Consider the following 19,421-nt stretch of genomic DNA (forward strand, 5'->3'; position numbering starts at 1 on the left):
AAGTTTTTGTCCAAAATAGTTGAAAGCCAGTGACCCATTAAGTTTTTTTTTAATCAAAATACAGAACTTAATATTTTTTATAATAATACTTTATATATAGTAAAAAAATAACATTATAAATGTGGCTAGGTGTGCAAATACTTTTTATATAAACATATTACTAAAATTATATTATACTGAACAGTATAATGATGCTCAAATCGTAAGTCTTACATCATTTAGTTAAATATCATTCATCTTTGAATAGCTTTTCACTCCATTAGAAAATAGTAAAATTTAAAGTAACGATATTTTTTGTCTTTATAATAAAATTGCCTATGGAAAAGTTAAATACACTTCTTTTAATATTTGTACATTAATTATAATGCATTCAGTAATTACTGTGTATACACTGACTTTTAGTTTTGACTTGTGTTAAACAGAACACATTTTTCAAATGCTACTTGTAAAGAACCAGATTTATGCAATTTAAACTATGAAAATAACCATTAAGCAAAAATAACCACATTTGACCCTAAATTTTTTACTAATACTCAAGAATATACACATAAATGAAAAAAGAATACTTCAATTGCTCTATACAGTAATAACTATAAATAATGTAAAGTTGCTACCTCTATAACTCTTGTTGGCATTTGTTTATTGTATTTACCACCACACTGGGGAAATAAAACTGACTCAACTGTAAGTGTCTGGCCTTTTTAAATCTTAAAATTACAATATTTTGTTGTTTGGTCAATTACATTAAGCTGTAAAAGACGTTTTGTGATTTGTCAGCTGCCAGTTAAAAAGAGCTCATATATCAATTTCAGTTTGATGTAAACATCAAAGCAAATGAGACAATCTCAGTTTGAGTCTACTAATGTTTTGCCTCTGTTTGCAGCACCCCCACCTCCTCCAACATTTTTCTTACTAGATTTAAAGTAATTGGTTAATACTCAATTTGACAACAGAAATATGCCAAATGATGGCCAGTTCTCATCTATTTAATTAAGAGGATTGCCATTTATATTATCAAAGCTACATGGCCTTTGTCCATTGTTTGTCCAAGTGATCAAATGGTTTATATATCTTCTAATATCATAACATCCAGATGAAAGGTTGTTACTAAGTCAGTTAACTTGCTCAATTTTTTGTCTATGCCCTAACCAATTTTATTAATGCAAACATTAAATAGCAATGTTTCTAAAAAACTCAATGATGCATCTCACATGTAGTATTAGTTCATTTGAACTAAACGCCATTAATATAAACATATAAGTTGGACTTTCCCTCACTTATCCAACCCTCAATTCATTTCAATAATCCCATACACATACTGTGGAATGCTTTTCATTAATCTTTCATACAGCAATTTATAAAAACACCTTGGAAATCCAAGTAAATTCAGTGCTGTTTAAGACAACCTAGAAAATAAATAACATTTTCAAAAAGAAAAAGAGTTAACTGGTTGGTAAGAGAGGATCCCCTTTTCATTAAGTCGTGTTGTTTGTCACACTGGATAATTTTCATCTTCACTTTTAAAAAATCAAAGTAACATTACCCACTTTCCAATCTTCTGGCACGTTATCTCTGTTCAACGACCAACCAAAAATTATATCAAAGCAATTTATGAACCATGATCCTTCATCACTTTTCAAATTATAATATAAATACTATCAGGTCCAAGAACATCATACATTTTCATTATAATAGTAGGAAAACTTCTTGTTTGGAGATGCTTCTTTCCTGATATTTTTGTTTTAAATTTTGAACAAAACTGCAAGACCAGAGGGAAAGCAGCTAGTCATCATATTCATTGCCAACTCTTGGGCTACTCTTTTGTTAATGAATAGTGAGATTGATCATCATATTATAATGTCTCCATGGGTGAATGGGGCGAACATGTATGTTGGGATGGGAATTTGAGCTGTGACCCACAAATTGAGAGCTGAATACCCTAACCACCTGGCTACACCAAGTTTTTTCCTAAGTTAAACTATTGAGAGAAAAGCTTCTAATGTTCTTTAAACGGTTGTAAATTATTGTTTTCTTTCTTAGTGTAAAGTTATATTGTGGATTAACTGCATTCTGTCTAACAAGATAAACTGAACCAAGGATTTTTGTGTTGCAAATTCAAAGACTTATCACTGGAGGACTAGAAGATGACATACATCATAATATTTTTTAAAATTGGGTACTGCTTAAAGGCTTCACTTTAGAACACTACATGCTCAAATACAAGACAATTTATACTTTGTTCTGAGCATACAACTAGATCAAAACAAAGTATTGTGGCGCCATCTTTTGAAATTAATCAGTTTTACTTTTCTTTGAATATTACCAAGTATACATGTTAATCAAGCGATGGATCGACATTTTATAATCTGCGACAATACTTATGCTGTAAATTAACCACTGTAGGAAAATAATAATTTGCTGACTCTTAAAATGTTACAACAAGATATGCTTAATACATGTCAAGTTCCTCTAAAGTAACACTGATGAAGCAGTTCAATGAATTTTCATTGGTAACAAGATGTTGTGAATTGCATAATGTTTTGCTCATACATGCTTATCCTGATGTTAATTTTTTCAATGAACATTAAATCTTACTTTATTCTTACTTTGATTATGCATGATATAATCTCTCCTACTACGTTGCCTTCCTTTCACAAGTTTTTCAAAGTCAACTGGGCAAAACTTTCTACTGAAGTAGATTTTGAGTTTTCCTCTTGTTATTCCCAAAACTGCTTTTACCAATTTTTTAGTCAGATTCTTATTCTGACTGCTTTACTGTTTTTTTCATTCTCTTAATTTTTCCCAGCAACTCCAAAAAATAATTCAATAGTTGAATCTGAAATGCAACAAGCTCATTATTAAATTTATCATCGCTTAACGTGAGAAACTTCATATCTACTAGGATTCCTGTCAACCATTATATTCTGATACAAATATGAGCAAGCTGGAAGTATTTCTGATCATTAATTACAAAGGATACCCAAATTTCCAATTTTTGTAATGTCTAACTGCATTGAGTTCAATTTCAACCAGTAAACATTGTTTGGTTTCATGAAAACCACTACTGGGTCAATAATGATGAGAAAAGTGAGGCTTTCACACAATTCTTATCCTAGAAGGTAGGTGCACATGCAAAAGTTATTCTTTTTATAAAGGCATTCTGATATCTTCTAAGTAACTGGTTGAAAATCCCATATGTTGAATTAATTCCCTTTTATATATAGGTTAATTTGGTGCTGCCTTTCATCAAAACAATATAGTTCTAGGTTAAGATTTTATTACTAATGGTTTGTTACTTCACCTGATAATTCTATCAAAATTTTTTTCTAAACAATTTTAATCATGGTTGGATTACTGGCTGTTATTCTCTTCCAGGGAAATATGCAACAATTATCTCATGGCCATCTTTATCTAACAACTCAATGCCCAGTCTCTGTTACCTAATAAAGCTAAAATACCTGAATGTATGGTGTATAGAATATTTTTTACTCTCTGTTAAACTGACTTTCATTAAAGAAAAAAGTTCTTTAAATTGTTGAAATGTGTAATCCTGAATAATCCATTTCCATCACCTTTATCAATGAAGGTTCCACAACTGCTATTTTCTTCAGTACTGAACCTAGTTCTCTCTATATATCAGTTCAAGCATTAATGTCTTGGTTATAGAGGGCTAGCTTGCACAGATCACACATCTTCTTGCATTTGAATTTTCAGAATCAACACTGGAGATTCTGAGTCTTCATTCTTTCAAAAGATTTATAGCATTCATCAGTTACTTTGTTTAATGTTATCTGAAATATACATACCAACTCTTCTAGCATTTACTCTGATGACATTTCTACTTGGTCTCAAGGAAAAACTAGAGGTGCAGTGGTCTTCTCTTTGACATAGTTTCAGTAAGTTGGAGATTTAGGTCACTAATTAGTGTTTTCATTTTACTCCTCTTGAAAGCAAATATGCTGTTTTAACAAACCACCAAACTCAAGTCCCATAATACTTCTTTTACACTCACAGTGGTGCTCTTGCCATAGTTTGTGAATATTACCGTATAAACATTATTTTTGACATTAATCTCACCTGAAGTTTTCATATGCTGAAACTATAACTGTTACCAGTGCTTCAATCTCTTACAACCTATTTTGGGATCCTTTTGTGAAGTTGATCATTCAATCTTAAATTATTTAAATGGTTAAAAACCATGGCTGTCTTGATTATTGAAATGTCTTTTACTCTTTTAAACAAGCTTCAATAGATATATTCTGATGCTTCTCTGCAATAAAATGCACCTCCATTTCTACCCTTCAAAATATTTTCTCTGATTATCCATTTCTGCCTTCAATCTGATTTTCTCATTGTTTTGTTTAGTTTTCTCTTATGCATCAATAGAGTATCTCACATATTCATTTTGCTCAGGCCTAAGCTAATCTCAGATTCTTTCTCTGGGACTGAATTCCTCTCCCTGTTTTTCTTTTTATGTTCACCAGTCCATTAGCTTTTTTGTCTGTCAATCTCAGCTGTATGACTGAAACTTTACTTTTTTAACTTCCTCTTCCATGGTTGTTCAATGTTGTCCCTTTGATTTATTTCTCATTGACTAAAATTACTTGTGATGCTCACTGTTCAAATTTACCTCAACATTTGAGGATCAATATTTATATAGGTAGCTCCTATGACCCCATACATAAACAAACTGCTTGTACCTTTATTATTTACTCTTTTGGTACTGCTAAGAGTTTTTGGCACCTAACTGGTTACAATTCTCTTCACTTCATACTGAAACAGATACTATCACTTTCTAACTGTTATTTCAGAGAACTGCTATAATGCTTATAATATATAATAAAAAACGTTTATTGGGAACTGTGCAGATTATTAAGAATGTAAACTGAATTAAATAAGAATCTGTGGTTGTTTTTATTATAGTGCTGTATACAAATAAGCAGCAAAAACACATACTGCTGTAGAAATATTTTTAAATTAATTTACTGGCAATTTATCAAAGCTATTACTAATTAGGAAGGGTTTAATTAGCTTTGATCACTAGTATATAAAATGATTTTTTTTTTTTTAATTCAGAGTTAGAAAAAGCTGAACATTGTTGTTACTAGTAGAAAGTATCATTAAATACTGTATTAAGAATCCTTTACACTAAGCTCCATTTTGATTAATGAGCACATTCTCAGCTTTCTTAACAGTCTCTGGTATTCCTTCCTTGTAAGGCACAGTACACGAAGGGAACCAAGTTGGAATCCAGCAGCTTGTAGTTCTGTAACTCGCTGTTTAATGGTTTTAAAACTGTGACTTAAAACTCTGGGAAACTGGCAGATCTGATATGGAGTAAAGCCACTATCTAGCAGAAAGTCCAAAATCTGTGACAAATAAAACAAAAATTAATGCCTAATTAAAGAAAATACATTTGAAACGTACTTGATATTATGAGATGAAATAAAAATGCAGCAAATACTTTGTTCTTAAATAAGTTGGAAAAAACTACTCAAGTTAATTTTATTTCATATATTTAGCTATGAGATGAATATTACATTCTATAATAAGCTATGACAGGTAAAAAACATTGATATTGATAAAATGTGAAAATGTTTTTAAATATTCAACATATGCTTGTTCCTTACAGAAAACATAATGGATGGTTACAAGTGAGCTCATAAAAAGAATAAGGAAAAACATTTACGAAAAGCATTTTAAAATTATGATGCTTAAACTGACTACTTTGACAGGTTACTGAGAAAATTACAGATGATGAAGAATGTTAGTTGAACAGGGTATTAAATAATCACAAAGGGCATATAACAAAAGAGTGGTTTAAAAGATAAAACTTAACACTAATGATTTCTTTAAATATATAAAGAGTACACAAAATGTTTGGATGGTAGTACAGTCTTTGAAGGATGGTAGGGGAAGGATCATATGTGATGATTATGAATTAGTTGCATAATTAAATTTACTTTTTCTTCACAATTTATTGAACTGTTGTGTGAGATGTAAGATTATCACATAAATTCTGAACTTGTTAAAAAAATTGGAAGCTTAAAAATGAGTAAACTTCTGAACTGGATAACATTTCCTAAAGGCTATTTGTTAGGATGGTTAACCATTGGATGTGAAACACTACTAATATTTTTTAAGTCCTTCAATAGTAGGCAGGTACCAGAAGATTAGAAATCAACTAATGTTGATTTTCTTTTCAAGAAAATAGATAGAAATTGTAATGGTCATTATATGTTTATCAATGACAGAAAAACTTTCAAAAATGCGAAAATTCGGCTAACAAAGTTTGTAGGATAGTCAAAATAATTTATTAGGAAAAAAACTGTGCCTTGCTGATTTGTGGATTTGTTATATCTGTACTTTCAGAAAGCATTTGACAAAATGCCATATGAAAGGCTTGCAAAAAAACAACAACAATTATTTCTGTAGGTGAGATAGACATTACAAATGGAGCTCAGTCAAATTAAATCAATGCCATAAGTTGGTAACCAAAAGTTCAGCATTACAATCTTAATAAAAGGATTTAGATTATTTAGTGAGTTAGGCAAATAAATGACAGATGAATTTTGATTAAAATAAATGCAGGATAATATATATAAACTAATTTAAATTATAAACACAATTTTGATATGAATACCTAGTGTAATGGAAGAATAGAATTTCGGTGTTCTGTTTCATCAGTCTCTTAAGCTATCCAAACAGTGTGCTATTGCAATTGGTAGGATACATAACACTTTAAGTTGCATCTATAGAAATACTGAATATAAATGTAAAGAGGTTATAAAGTATTATGTATAGGTAATTGTTTAAGCCCATTTGGAGTACAGTTTCATTCTTAACCTTAAGAAGGATATTGGTCTATATGAAACGGTTCAAAGGAAAGCTGCTAGGGTAACTGGTATAAAAACGTTGTCACAAACAGACAAGTTAAGAATTCTGTAATAACACTTTAAAAAAAAAAAGACAGGTTAGAATGAACCTGAGGAAGGCATTTAAGACTTTTAACTCCATCAGATCTAGCTATTTCATTTTAATTTAGGTTAGGTCAATCTCATCATTTCATTCCAAATATAAAACTAGTTGATGAAATTGTTTGAGTCTTGACAAGAAATTTTCTAAAAGACTGTAGTTGCAGAAAAAAAAATTTAGATTATTTAGTTTTTATTTATTACCAGAAGAATAGGCCACACTTCCCTGATATAGCCTTAAGTAAATTAATAGGAGAGGAACAGTTTTTCAACTGTGGTTCATTGACTGCTAAGAACTTGGTTGATTAAAAAAAAATTCTTTATGCTCTTTCACAATGCACAGTGCTACAGTAATACTAATGACAAGAGGGCAAGACTAGCAAATAACAGCTAATCATGGATAACATCATGTTTATTGGAGGGGTTTATCCTGATGATAAATTTCTCAGTTACTGTGCCATCCCAAGTTTTTTTTTTTTTTTTTAAGTTGCTGATATGTCTATTGTTAATTCTTATTACACAGGTAAGTAATGAGGACAAAGTGCAGACACAAGATATTCTGGTTTGAACTTGTAGAATCCTTTATAAAACCACTAACTTCAAATAGACAAGGGCCTTCTTGTTTGTCAAGTATTCCATCATCAGCTGTCACATGAACATGATTAATTTTCACCTGGGAAGTACTTCCCAGCATTTATGGAAGAAATGAAAAAAAGTTCAAATTATGCTTTCACATAAATTCAACTACATTGATTTGCAAGCAGTACAAAATTCATTTGTATATAATGCACTTAGAAGAGTATCATACTACAGAGATTCTTCAAAGAAGTTTACTTTTTTACTACTAAAGCCAGTTATTACATGATGGCTAAATAGCTTTCTAATTCTTGACAAAGACTTATATAACTATGTATATGTTAGTGAAGAGTGTGCAAAATCATTTTTTATGTACCTTGAATACAATTTTTACTGTGGTCAGTTTTCATTATATTTTTATACATATCTTGTTCTTTAGTTTCTGCTCAAACTTTAAATACAGTTTTCAGTATTTGTTTGAACAGTATACAAATTTGAATGTAAGCTCTTCATATTTCCTGTTCTCTGTGTGAAACTTTATGGTAATGAAAACAATGTTGAACTAAAGTTCTTATTTTCTGCATCTATTCATTTGTATGAAACTGTATAATAAAGTTTTCAGTGTACATCTATCTGAATATTGTATAAATCTACAGTTTTTACATGATTGTTTTACAATTTGGATTTTAGCCACTGACCTGTACTTACTTATTCATCTCCAAATAGCCTCTTACTAACAATGTGAAACTTTTCATTTATTTTTGCATTCTATTCATGATTTATATAAAACTGTATAAAACGTTTCAGTGTATAACAGTTTGGTTTTATTTATTTTTTATTACCAGATAGCTGATAGATTATTAATTTAGCAACAATGTTGAACTGAAGTGTTAATTTGTTTTGTGTTCTGTGCACAACTTTTTTACAGACATACTCCTAATAAGTATTTAGTATACGTGGTCATCATTATGCTCCTGTTTCACATATCTTGATTTGTAAGTTTTGTGTATAATTTTAAGATTATTTCAGTTTTTCCTTCCATAACATTTTTACAAAATACCAAAATAAATTATTTTATAGTGATTTTGTTTTAATTTATACAAATAAAGAAGTGATGGTCTTAGACTACAGTAAGTAAAGATAATAAATTTAACTTCAGAAGATGCTTATTTGTAGTCTAAAACATATTTTGGACTCTTTATTGTTAAACTCCTTTTTAAACATAATTAAATGAAACTATTATAGTAATATGTTAAAATATAAAGCATGGAAGTGAACGTTGAATAACTTCTCTATAATTTTATTAATTCAGTGATGCAACTTTGCTCTTGAGCAGCACAAAAACCTCACCAGGCATGATAAGGTTAAGGGAACAAAAATATATATTTTTAAAGGATAGGGGTCAATTGCATATACAATAATTTTACATTTTATAACTTGATGAAAGGTCTTGGTAATGGTTTGCCTTTGGATATGGTGGATATTTAAGTGACGACCTAACGAGTATTAAAATGGTTTAGGTTGGCTTTGAGGTTGGCATTTTATTACAGAGTATTGGTTCAGTTTACAAAACAGTCTTCATTATGACCAACAGGCACCTGGTTGTCCAGCATACATTATGTTAACACCCTTTTTTAAGGAACAATTTCAAATTCAACTTAATTAAGCTGCAACTTGTTACTGATGGCATGATTAAGTTTCACAAGTAATTGCCATCATCGATTGAACATTAACATGTTTACTTGTATAACTGATACCTTTAGTCATTGGCTGCTAATATAACACTTTTTTACACACTTATTTTACTGGACATTTTGTTTGCATTTATTTCTTCATTCTTTGTAGGTATTGGATAAAAGCTAATTACCTGTATTACAGGGTTGTAGAAATCAAATGGCTGTTATTAAATGGAGTTAATTCGAACTGTACCTTTGTTACTATTATAGTATTTAAAGGGTAAGCAATAAAGCCTTTGATGACAAAAAACTCACTTTGAAACAATAAAGTATGAAAACAACTTGAATGAGTAATAAAGAAAACTATTACAAGTTTAATTGTACAAATTTGTTACCACACTAACTTCTAAGTTTTTTCATTAAACATTCAAATCACTTTCAAACTTTAATTAAACCTTGCCTTTTTCTTATTTACATTAATGATTTTATGATTTGCTATGAGCATGATTAGTAAAGTTTGCTAGTGATATTAAACTCATCAGTATTCATAGCTCTTAAGTCATTACAATTAGAGAATAACTTGGATCATTTGGTAAACTGGACAAATGACCTTCAATTATAATAAATAACACATTTGAGTCATCATAATTAATTACACATTTAATATAGCTAGGAACTTACTAAAAAGCATGACTGAAGAAAAGAATCTTATTCTTAGACAAGTCACTTAAGTCATTAAAATAGTTCTCCATTGCTAGTGGTGACACTAATGAAATTTTAGGATATACAGGGTGTTCGGAAAGTCACTGTGCACTTGTATATGTATATGATTACAAAATTGCACAGTGACTTTCCAAACACCCTGTATTTATTTACCTCTTGATCACAGGTTAACAGAGGTAATTATCTCTATGCAACTTATTAGTTAGTCTCATCTGGTATAATGTGCATGAGTTTTGGTCTCTTCACCAAGACAAAATACTTTCTTACTAAAAAGGGCTCAGAAAAATCAACAAACTCATTTATATACAAATATAACTTTTGTACTTAATATAAGCTCTAAAAGTGACACATATAAATGTATCAATTTTACTTACAAAAATTATTAATATATTAAGACAAAATAATGAATTAGATGATTATTCCGAACTGTGTATTTGTACATAATTATCTTTACTAAAGAAACACAAGCCTTTCTTTACCTGTTTTAATTTTGGTGGATTAATTGAAAGTATTTGATTATTCTTCCCTACTAAGACATTTACATAATCTGTACTACAGTTCAGTCTTTTAGCCAAGTATTTTCTGGCATCAAGATGATTACCAAACACTTCTTTTTTTTCTCTCCAACGTCTGATGGAGTTCAAAAATGTATTTTCTGGGCAACGTAACATCCATGGTTTGACTGGTACATCCAAAGCTTGACAGTAAGCAATTCGACTGTTCATAACTTCTTCATTATGAAGAAAAATCCACAAGTCTTTCTTAATAGACAATGGAGTGACATTTGCTTTAATCAACATTTCCATTATATTCTTAATTCGGTCAAGGTTCATTGTCAAAAGGTATGGATGTTGTTGTAATAAACTCATTACTTGGACTCTAGTGGCCTGTAAATATTGTTCAAAGTACTCAACTCGCTCATTAAGACAAAGAACTGTTGGATTAGGTGTAGAACCAGAAACTCTTTTTATCTGATTTATTACTCTTCTTAACTTAAATTCTGAAATTAACAATAATGGTATGTTGTCAACAATACTGGCTTCCTGTAAAATGCTAAGTTTTCTTTGCAAGGTAAATTTTGAGTAACTGAGAAGCCATGGATGATCAAGTATTTGTCGTTTAGTATATCCTACTTTCTGCAGTAAACACAAAATTTCTAAAAGTTTATCACTAGACTGTTTCAGTATCCTTGGGTAGTTCTTTGTAATTCCTTTCACTTCATCATAAGTACACTGGAGTGATTCTGCTAAGTAAGAAATAACTTCTGAATAGCTAATTGAAATATTAGTACTCAGATACTTTACATATAACTTAGTGACTTTAAAATCATTTCTTCCATAGAGAGAAATGCTAAAAAAACGATGAATCCAATTTTTATAAAATATATTATTATTAGTAGCATTATTACTCAGTTTGGTTGAATACTGAAAATACAGACATTTTACGGTCTCATTTTTTTTTATATAAAATCTCTTGTTCTTCTTAATATTCTCGCTGGTTCCAGATATTCTTCTTCGAACGAATATTTTATTTCCAATACTGTAAATAGTCTTCATAAAAGAAAACATATCACAGCCTTTACATTATAGAAAACGCTGGTAAATATAATTACATTTGTCATCAATTTTGCCTGTACACGAATACAGTAAAAAATTCCCCTTATTTCATAAAATACTTCTAAGTTCAAACAATTACATGACTAGGCCTCCACCTCCACCCCAGTTTTAGACGATTATCCCTAGCATCACCACCGATAATCAAAAGCTAAAATAAAAACATTATAATTAATATTAGGAATAAAAGAATAACTCGGCAGGTGACGAAGTGTTACTAAATGACGAGTAGATCTTATTTGCCTAATTGCATTTATTCAAATTACTGTAGTTCTGTATACTGCTATCAAATACGTTATTATTAACTGGTTACGATACGTACATATTTTCAAACTTTTAGTAATCTTACTTAATAAATACTACCGTTACTATGACCCCATTACAATGACGTCAGTCACGAAAAAATAAGAAATGAGGTTTTCTCTAGTGTTTAATAATCAAACGAAAATATTAATTTGTTACATTTAATGCAGAAACATTTAAAAATAAAAAATATATATCAATAAAAAAAGAAGAAAACAAACAATTAATTTATAAAATTCACGTAAAACGAAACGAATATAATGAGTGTATTTTATATTTCTCCAAAATTCTATTTTGGAATTTTAATTATTAAATATTACGGAAATATTATACTCAATATATGTATATATATCGTATTGGGCCCGGCATGGCCAAGCGAGTTGAGGCGTGCGATTCCTAATCTCGTCGCGCCAAATATGCTCGCCCTTTCAGCCGTGGTGGCGTTATAATTTGACTGTCAATCCCACTATTCGTTAGTAAAGAGTAGCCCAAGAGTTGACGGTGGGTGGTGATGACTAGCTGCCTTCCCTCTAGTCTTACACTGCTAAATTAGGGACGGCTAGCACAGATAGCCCTCGAGTAGCTTTGTGCGAAATTCAAAAACAAACAATATATCGTATTAAAATATAGTGTAGTAAATGTTTGAGCTGCATTTCTTCAAGACGAATCTATTTATTGTCATAATTGCATTTTTGCAATTGGAAAAATAGACTAATAACTATCATACTTTTCTCTCGAAAACATTTAATGTTTTAAGAGGGTAATATTATCGCCTTTTATCAATTTATGCACACAATAAACAACATTGTTAACATTATTAGGTGTTTTACTCGAATATAAATAAATTATTGTTCAATCAGATTACAAACTGAAACAACATAAATAAAGTAAATTTAATTATATGAATTAAAAAAAAACGTTTTACCACTATTTTTTGTACTTGTATTTTATGTAAAGAACAAATAAGTAAAACGAAAAATTTCAGGCTCTTTAAAAGAGAGTTTGTTTGTTTTTTGAATTTCACGCAAATCTACACGAAGGCTATCTACGATAGCCATCCCTAATTTAGCATGCAAGACTAGAGAGAAGGCAGCTAGTCATCACCACCCACTGCCAACTCTTGAGCTGCTCTTTTACCAACGAATAATGGGATTGACCGTCACATTATAACGCCACCACGGCTGAAAGGGTGAGCATGTTTGGTGCGATGGGGATTCGAACCCGCAACACTCAGATTACAAGTCAAACACTTTAATCCACCTGGCCATGCAGGGCCATTTACAAGAGAGAAACATCACAAAACTTCATTGCTATACAATTTCTCTACAAAGCATTTTCAAATGTTTTTTTCATTTTTGTTTAGAGGATCGTGTGTGTTGCTATCTGTTGATGCTAACAAAATCAGTCCAATATAAAAACATTCTGGAAATGTATTGGCCCGGCATGGCCAGGTGGGTTAAGGCGTTCGACTCGTAATCTGAGGGTTGCGGGTTTGAATCCCGGTCGCACTAAACATGCTCGCCCTTTCAGCCGTTGGGGCGTTATAATGTTACGGTCAATTCCACTATTTGTTGGTAAAAGAGTAGCCCAAGAGTTGGTGGTAGGTGGTGATGACTAGCTGCCTTCCCTCTAGTCTTACACTGCTAAATTAGCAACGGCTAGCGCAGATAGCCTTCATGTAACATTGAGCGAAATGTGAAAAAAAACAAGAAAACAAATAAAAGAGTAACCAAGAGTTGGCGGTGGGTAGTGATTACTAGCTGTTAAATTTGGGATGGCTAGCGCAGATAGCCCTAGTGTAGCTTTGCGAGAAATTCAAAACAAACTATTTGGATTGTCATTTACTTCTCAGAATATATTAGATGGTAATAAGAATCCATGTGTATTCGTTTTTGAAAGATCATGAAAAACCTCAACATTGATTTACATAAGTTGCAGTTGTTTTTTATTAAACACTAAAGTGCACAATTGGCAATTAGCACTGTACCCACCGCGAGTTTCGAAACCAATTTTCAGCATTATAAGTCGCTGGATTCATCGATGTGCTACAGATGATAGGGGAGACAATTTGAACTGAACGTAATATTCGAATCTACACTAAGCGTTTCCTCACTTGAAATATTGATATTTATTTCCTGCCACACAAAGTAGGGTACGACAGTTAAACTGTTATTGTTCATAAAAATAAAGTATCATCGCAATTATTTAATAAAAATTGTTAGAAACACCGATCATTAATTAACAAGGAAAAATACTGTGAATGGTAATTGTAAAGTTTTATACTCACTGCTAGATACCATAACATATGGGTTATAAAAGACAGTAGTGTTGGTGAAGAAAAACTAACTGTGTTCTTGATGAGTATATATACATGTATATGTGTGTCTATGATTTCTCTAGGTATGTATATATATCAATAAAAACATTTCAAAATTAGATTAAAAATAAAAATTCAAAATTTTCAATACCATTCCTTGTTGTCATTATTAATTCATAACAGAAAATGTCTGTGATCATAGCTCTCAAATGCTTTAGGGATATTTCACATATCAGACAATGTCTAAATGCAGAGGTCAAACCAGCTAGAAGCTATGAATAATCAGTTAAGGGTTAGAGTTGAGTATTTGAGCCCATAGTGTCTCCCTTTTGCTTTCAGCAGCCAGCTGTGGGAAGGCAGTTATAATTAATATTTAGGTTAAAGTAAAATTAAACCACCATAAATTTCTACATTCTAAAACTCCAAACTACCAACCTTTTCTTTGATATTACACAGTGTTCAAAAAACAAATCTCCCCCAAAATAAGCCGAAATATTCTTATAGTGTAAGTAGACAAACGTATATGTTTACAACTTATACGACATCTAACCTCTACCCTTTCATTTAATAATTAGAAAAAGATGTATTTGTTGGACAGTAGTAAGATTGGAACTAGCGTGTCAAAAGGATGCCGCCTCACGTTTATTGGCTATATTCGAGAAAGTAGAGAGGGGTTATTTCATCAAAGATGTACAGACCATAGTTTCAACGCAGTCACCAGAATGCGCGTTATTAGAAACGCGTTGCTAGGCCACTATGACAGGCGTCCATGACGTCATAGTTCAACATAATATCACCAGATAGCGAAACTAACTTATTGAGGGCTGAAATTATAGTTGATACCAAACAAACAGCCGTGATGGATGATTACGCCTGAAATTAGAGAACTATTTCAAGGCCACCATGACAGGAAGCCATAACTCATATAATACATGCCTCATCGCATCCATATATTCAATTAATTGATTCCTTATTAAAATATTCTTAACTGTGATTTGTTTGTTTGTTTGAAATTAAGCACAAAACTACACAATGAGTTATCTGTTTTCTGCCCATCACGGGTATGAAATCCCAAATTCTAGCATTATAAGTCTGCAGACATACCGCTGCCACTGGAGGGCTAATTCTTATTCATTAAATTATTTATAATTAATTTGGTAAATATATTATAATTATTCTTATAAAATATTCTATAAAATATTCTTAACATTAATTAGTTAGTTAATTCTAAAACGGACAGTTTTAGTTAATTCATTAACTAATTAATTTATTCTTGAAATGACGCTTAATACTAATTTATTTATAATAAATTGTCTTAAGAAGCACGCTTAACACTAATTCATCAGGATTGTATCTTAATCATGTGATTAAATATTTTTAATAATACAATAAAACGCCAAAAACAATATTTAACGTATAATAATGATACACATTTTACCACTTTTACAATACATGAATATAGGTTCAAATTGCATAAAAAGGGCAATGTCATACAATAATTAAAACTTATAATTTTACTAATTTGACTTTATACAACAATTTATATCGTAAATAAAACGTTTATTATGCAACAATACTTTTACTAATTTGACTTTATGCAACAAAATAATTTATACACATTATTTTATCTTATGTTTTTCAGAGTTTTAATAAATGACATTACATTTCTTTGCCAGTAATTAGCTCTAGAAGGACAGTATAGTAATTACAAAGAACTATTCAGTCGAGTGATTAAAGATTTTCAGTACTAAATTATTACATTTTCTTGTTTTGAAAGGATTATATCTTACTAAATCTGACGAATAAAATTCATAAGTATACGTTTAAATTGCCCCACAAAGGGCAAAATATAATACAATGATTAAAACTTATACTTTATACAACAGTTTGAGTCGTCAATAAAACGTTTATTTCACAATAATTAAAACTTTCACTTGTTTCTGACAAAATAATTTTAAAATGTTACTTTATCTCACGTTTTACAAAGACTGAGTCCTAAAAAGAAACATTAAATTTCCTTACCATTTATACGTCCTAAAAGGACGATATCTTAATTCAAACTTATTCTTTTAATTATCAACCAAGTATCTAAAGATTTTTAGTGATATAATAAAATGTCAAAAACAATATTTAATATAAGACAATAATATACATCTTTACCACACGTACAATAAATACATGTGTGTAAGTCTAAATCACCCTAAAAAGTGTATATCACGCAACTATTAATTATTTTATTTTATAAACATTTTACTTCGTTAATAAAAATTATTATGTAATAATACTTCTACTGATTTATGGTAAAATATTTATACGTGTTTTACAAAGGTGGACTTTCATACAAAGTTAATCACAATTATTACAGTAAAAGTTTATCAAATATACTGTGACAGTACAAGCCAACAATCTCTAGATTTAATTATGTTCAAATTCGTTATCTGTAATAAAAGTAATGTATGATTGACTTACTGTATTCGTTCATTTTCTAAATAATCATTATTACTTCCAGATGCAAACAACACTTCTGAGAGTATGAGATACATTTCTAAACTATTCATAGCTACTTTCACACAGCATTCTGTAGGACAGTTTTTCATTTAGCTTTGGACGAATTGTTGGTTACGTAGATGATCTGTGAAAAATGTAAATACCACAACTTTCAGACTGTTTATTACGAAACACACATACAAATTTTTTACATGTTGTTTCTAAGTTTATAAAACTAACAAATCCTTATCTGAGTAATTAATATTTTTTCGTCTCCTCGATGTTTTATTTCCGCATTTACATTTAATTCTGCTTAAGAAATGTTTCTACTTTCAGATAGATATAGGATTCTTCAATTTTTTATTTGAATTGCACTAGAACGTCATTACATTTATTTAACACGTGTATAAACTTTCTTCTTTTGCATTATTTTTCTACAAATCATAATTCTGCATTACATAAAAGCTAAGTGAGATTGTCATTGATTTAATCTAGTAAGAATAGAAGGAAAAACGATCTCTAACATAAATTTCCAAAACAAGTGTAGCACAAAAAGTTCCTTGAATATTTGTCAAAATAGTGAATAAGAGTAATGATAGTTAGTCATTACCACCCACCGCCAACTCTTGGGTTACTCTTTTACCAACGAATAGTGGGATTACCCGTAACATTGTAACACTCCCACGGATGAAAGGGCGAGCACGTTTAGCTTGACGGGGATTCAAACCCGCGACCGTTGGATTACGAGTCGAATGCACTAACCACCTGGCCATGCCGGACCGTTTACTAAAAGAAGGTAAATATTATGCCTGCTTATTCCTTTTATATTTATTTCCTTGATTCATAATTCAATTTAACTTTTAAACCAATTAACTTTATAGTCACAACGTGACCAAGAAACACTTTTTTCCTTCATCTCTATGACCAGTTATACACCACATAGATGACACAATCCATAAACAAAGAATTACACTCATGTACATGAAATAGCTTTTAATTATAAATGAAAATGTTATATTTAATAAAGTAACGAAGTAATTAAAAGAACATTTTTGCTAAGTGTTACAGCAATAATATTTCAAAACATCGTTAGAAGGTGAAATGATGTATTCACACACAAACACGTATATATATATATATTAAAATAAACTTAATTATATGTTAGCAAGCAAAATTACCGGCTCAAAGTGATGGAAAAGTTAAAGTAATCGGTCGATTTGAATTAGTTTATGGACTTTTAAAAGGTTAATTATGTTGCACTCTTTGTTTCACTTAAAGCCAAAGCCCACTGAGGAAAGTAATTAAATTTTGAGCATACCAGTCATGCTAAGAGCCACTCAATGATACCGTACGATAAACCTACAATTTTATTCTTTAAGTCATGTCACATTTTTGAAATGTCAATGACATTGTGATTAATTTTTAACAATTTAGTGCAGAATATACTGCTTGCAAAATAAAATCTGGTCTCAACATTATTATTCATATCGATTCTTGAGTTATTTCAAAAGTGAACATTGAGCTTTGTCTGCGTGCACAGCTTCTCAAACTGGAGACAGACAAATGTACGGACAGACACCGTGATTCGCAACATACACAAGATATTAAAATCTGCAACATCATAAGGAAAATTTTGAGCAAAAAGAAAACCGTTTTTATACACTTCCCTCAACATTCAACTGTTATAATCTACATACACATCTATAATTAAAAAAAGAGACTGTGTATGTGATCACAATAATTCCAAAAAAAAAAAAAATCTAAAAATCTGAAACTTTGCAAGCATGTTCAGAGCAAGCACCATGGTATTATATTTTAAATTTGAATGAAACATTTGTCCAGTTTTTGCTCTATATCCCTTAAACTCCATAATTCCTCTTCCTGAAGATATATATCTTATCCATCCTGGTATTTTTTTACTGCGCATGACACAAAGTTTTAGTGTCTTATATTCAGAATTTTGAAAATTACTTTTTCTTTATGTTATTTCAATTACAATTGCATGAAATTTTAGCTAATGATTCATATTTTAATAGTATATAAGATTTTTCAAATCCTGAATTTTCCCTAGTATGACACATTTTTTCTTAGCATGTCTGTATCCCAATTTTATATTTTATCTACCACACCTTGAAAAAGTACGAAATTAAATGTAAATTACTCTCTATAAGATCATCATTGTTCATATAAACTAAATTTATTATAGTCTTCAACTTTGTTTGGTTACAAAGCTATCGAATAAAAAATCATACCCCCACATGTTACATCCTCTTAATCGTAATTCGTTAATAGCTCTCTCTTACGTTAAATTATATATTATCCATAACCAATAGAGACTCGAGATTTTCAATTATCAAATGGCGTGCTGTATGACATTATGTTCTGAACTTTAAATGTCAATTTCGCTCAGAGCAGCATTTATTTGAGAAAGTGCCCCCAGCGATATAGCGGCACGACTACATACACTGTTACAAACCGGGTTTCGATACTCGTGGTAGGCACAGACAAGCCTATTGTATCGCTAGCTATGTGCTTAATTCCAAACAATCATTCTGAGAAAGTTAACGGCCAGCTTGGATGAAGTTGTAACGACTGTTGTTGCAGAGTTAGAAAAACCGAAAAAATTTTTATAGGTAAGGGATTTTTGTCTACTTTTTGCATATACAGTTTAGAGCAGTATTTAAGTATATACAAATTATTACTTGCAACACTAATAGTTGTACGAAAGTTAGGGTTAATTCTCTTTGACAAC

At 30.5% G+C, this 19,421-nt stretch overlaps 2 protein-coding genes across 7 annotated transcripts in view; one reads left to right on the forward strand and one right to left on the reverse strand.

The window, feature by feature from the left end:
• Positions 1 to 4,890: 4,890 nt before the first annotated feature.
• Positions 4,891 to 11,986, reverse strand: mTTF (mitochondrial transcription termination factor). Of its 5 annotated transcripts, none has more exons than XM_076514981.1 (3): positions 11,885 to 11,986; positions 10,429 to 11,192; positions 4,891 to 5,369 (listed from the first exon to the last, which is right to left on the reverse strand). In XM_076514981.1, the coding sequence occupies exons 2-3, from the start codon at positions 10,816 to 10,818 to the stop codon at positions 5,133 to 5,135; spliced, it is 627 nt and encodes a 208-aa protein (XP_076371096.1). In that variant the 5' UTR covers positions 10,819 to 11,192; positions 11,885 to 11,986; the 3' UTR covers positions 4,891 to 5,132. The 5 variants fall into 5 exon arrangements, 4 of the variants coding, with proteins under 4 accessions (XP_076371096.1, XP_076371095.1, XP_076371097.1 ...); XM_076514980.1 differs by adding an exon at positions 7,573 to 7,619 and having other exon boundaries at positions 10,429 to 11,973; XM_076514982.1 differs by having other exon boundaries at positions 11,912 to 11,953.
• A 7,100-nt stretch (positions 11,987 to 19,086) lies between these two features.
• Positions 19,087 to 19,421, forward strand: part of LOC143256982 (uncharacterized) — a 34,008-nt gene continuing 33,673 nt past the window's right edge. For both annotated transcript variants that reach the window (XM_076514985.1, XM_076514984.1), the window contains exon 1: positions 19,087 to 19,302. The gene's annotated coding sequence lies outside the window, so the exon portion shown is untranslated. The remainder of the gene's footprint in view (positions 19,303 to 19,421) is intronic.

The sequence above is a fragment of the Tachypleus tridentatus genome, chromosome 7 (assembly GCF_004210375.1).
Source record: "Tachypleus tridentatus isolate NWPU-2018 chromosome 7, ASM421037v1, whole genome shotgun sequence".
Lineage (NCBI taxonomy): Eukaryota > Metazoa > Arthropoda > Merostomata > Xiphosura > Limulidae > Tachypleus > Tachypleus tridentatus.

Bases quoted from the DNA above. Each gene is read 5' to 3' on its own strand.
- mTTF (XM_076514979.1), bottom strand. From the start codon at position 11,517: ATGTTTTCTTTTATGAAGACTATTTACAGTATTGGAAATAAAATATTC. The intron at 5,370-10,428 runs GTAAAGAAAGGC...TATTTGTCACAG, and splicing joins ATCCACCAAAATTAAAACAG to ATTTTGGACTTTCTGCTAGA.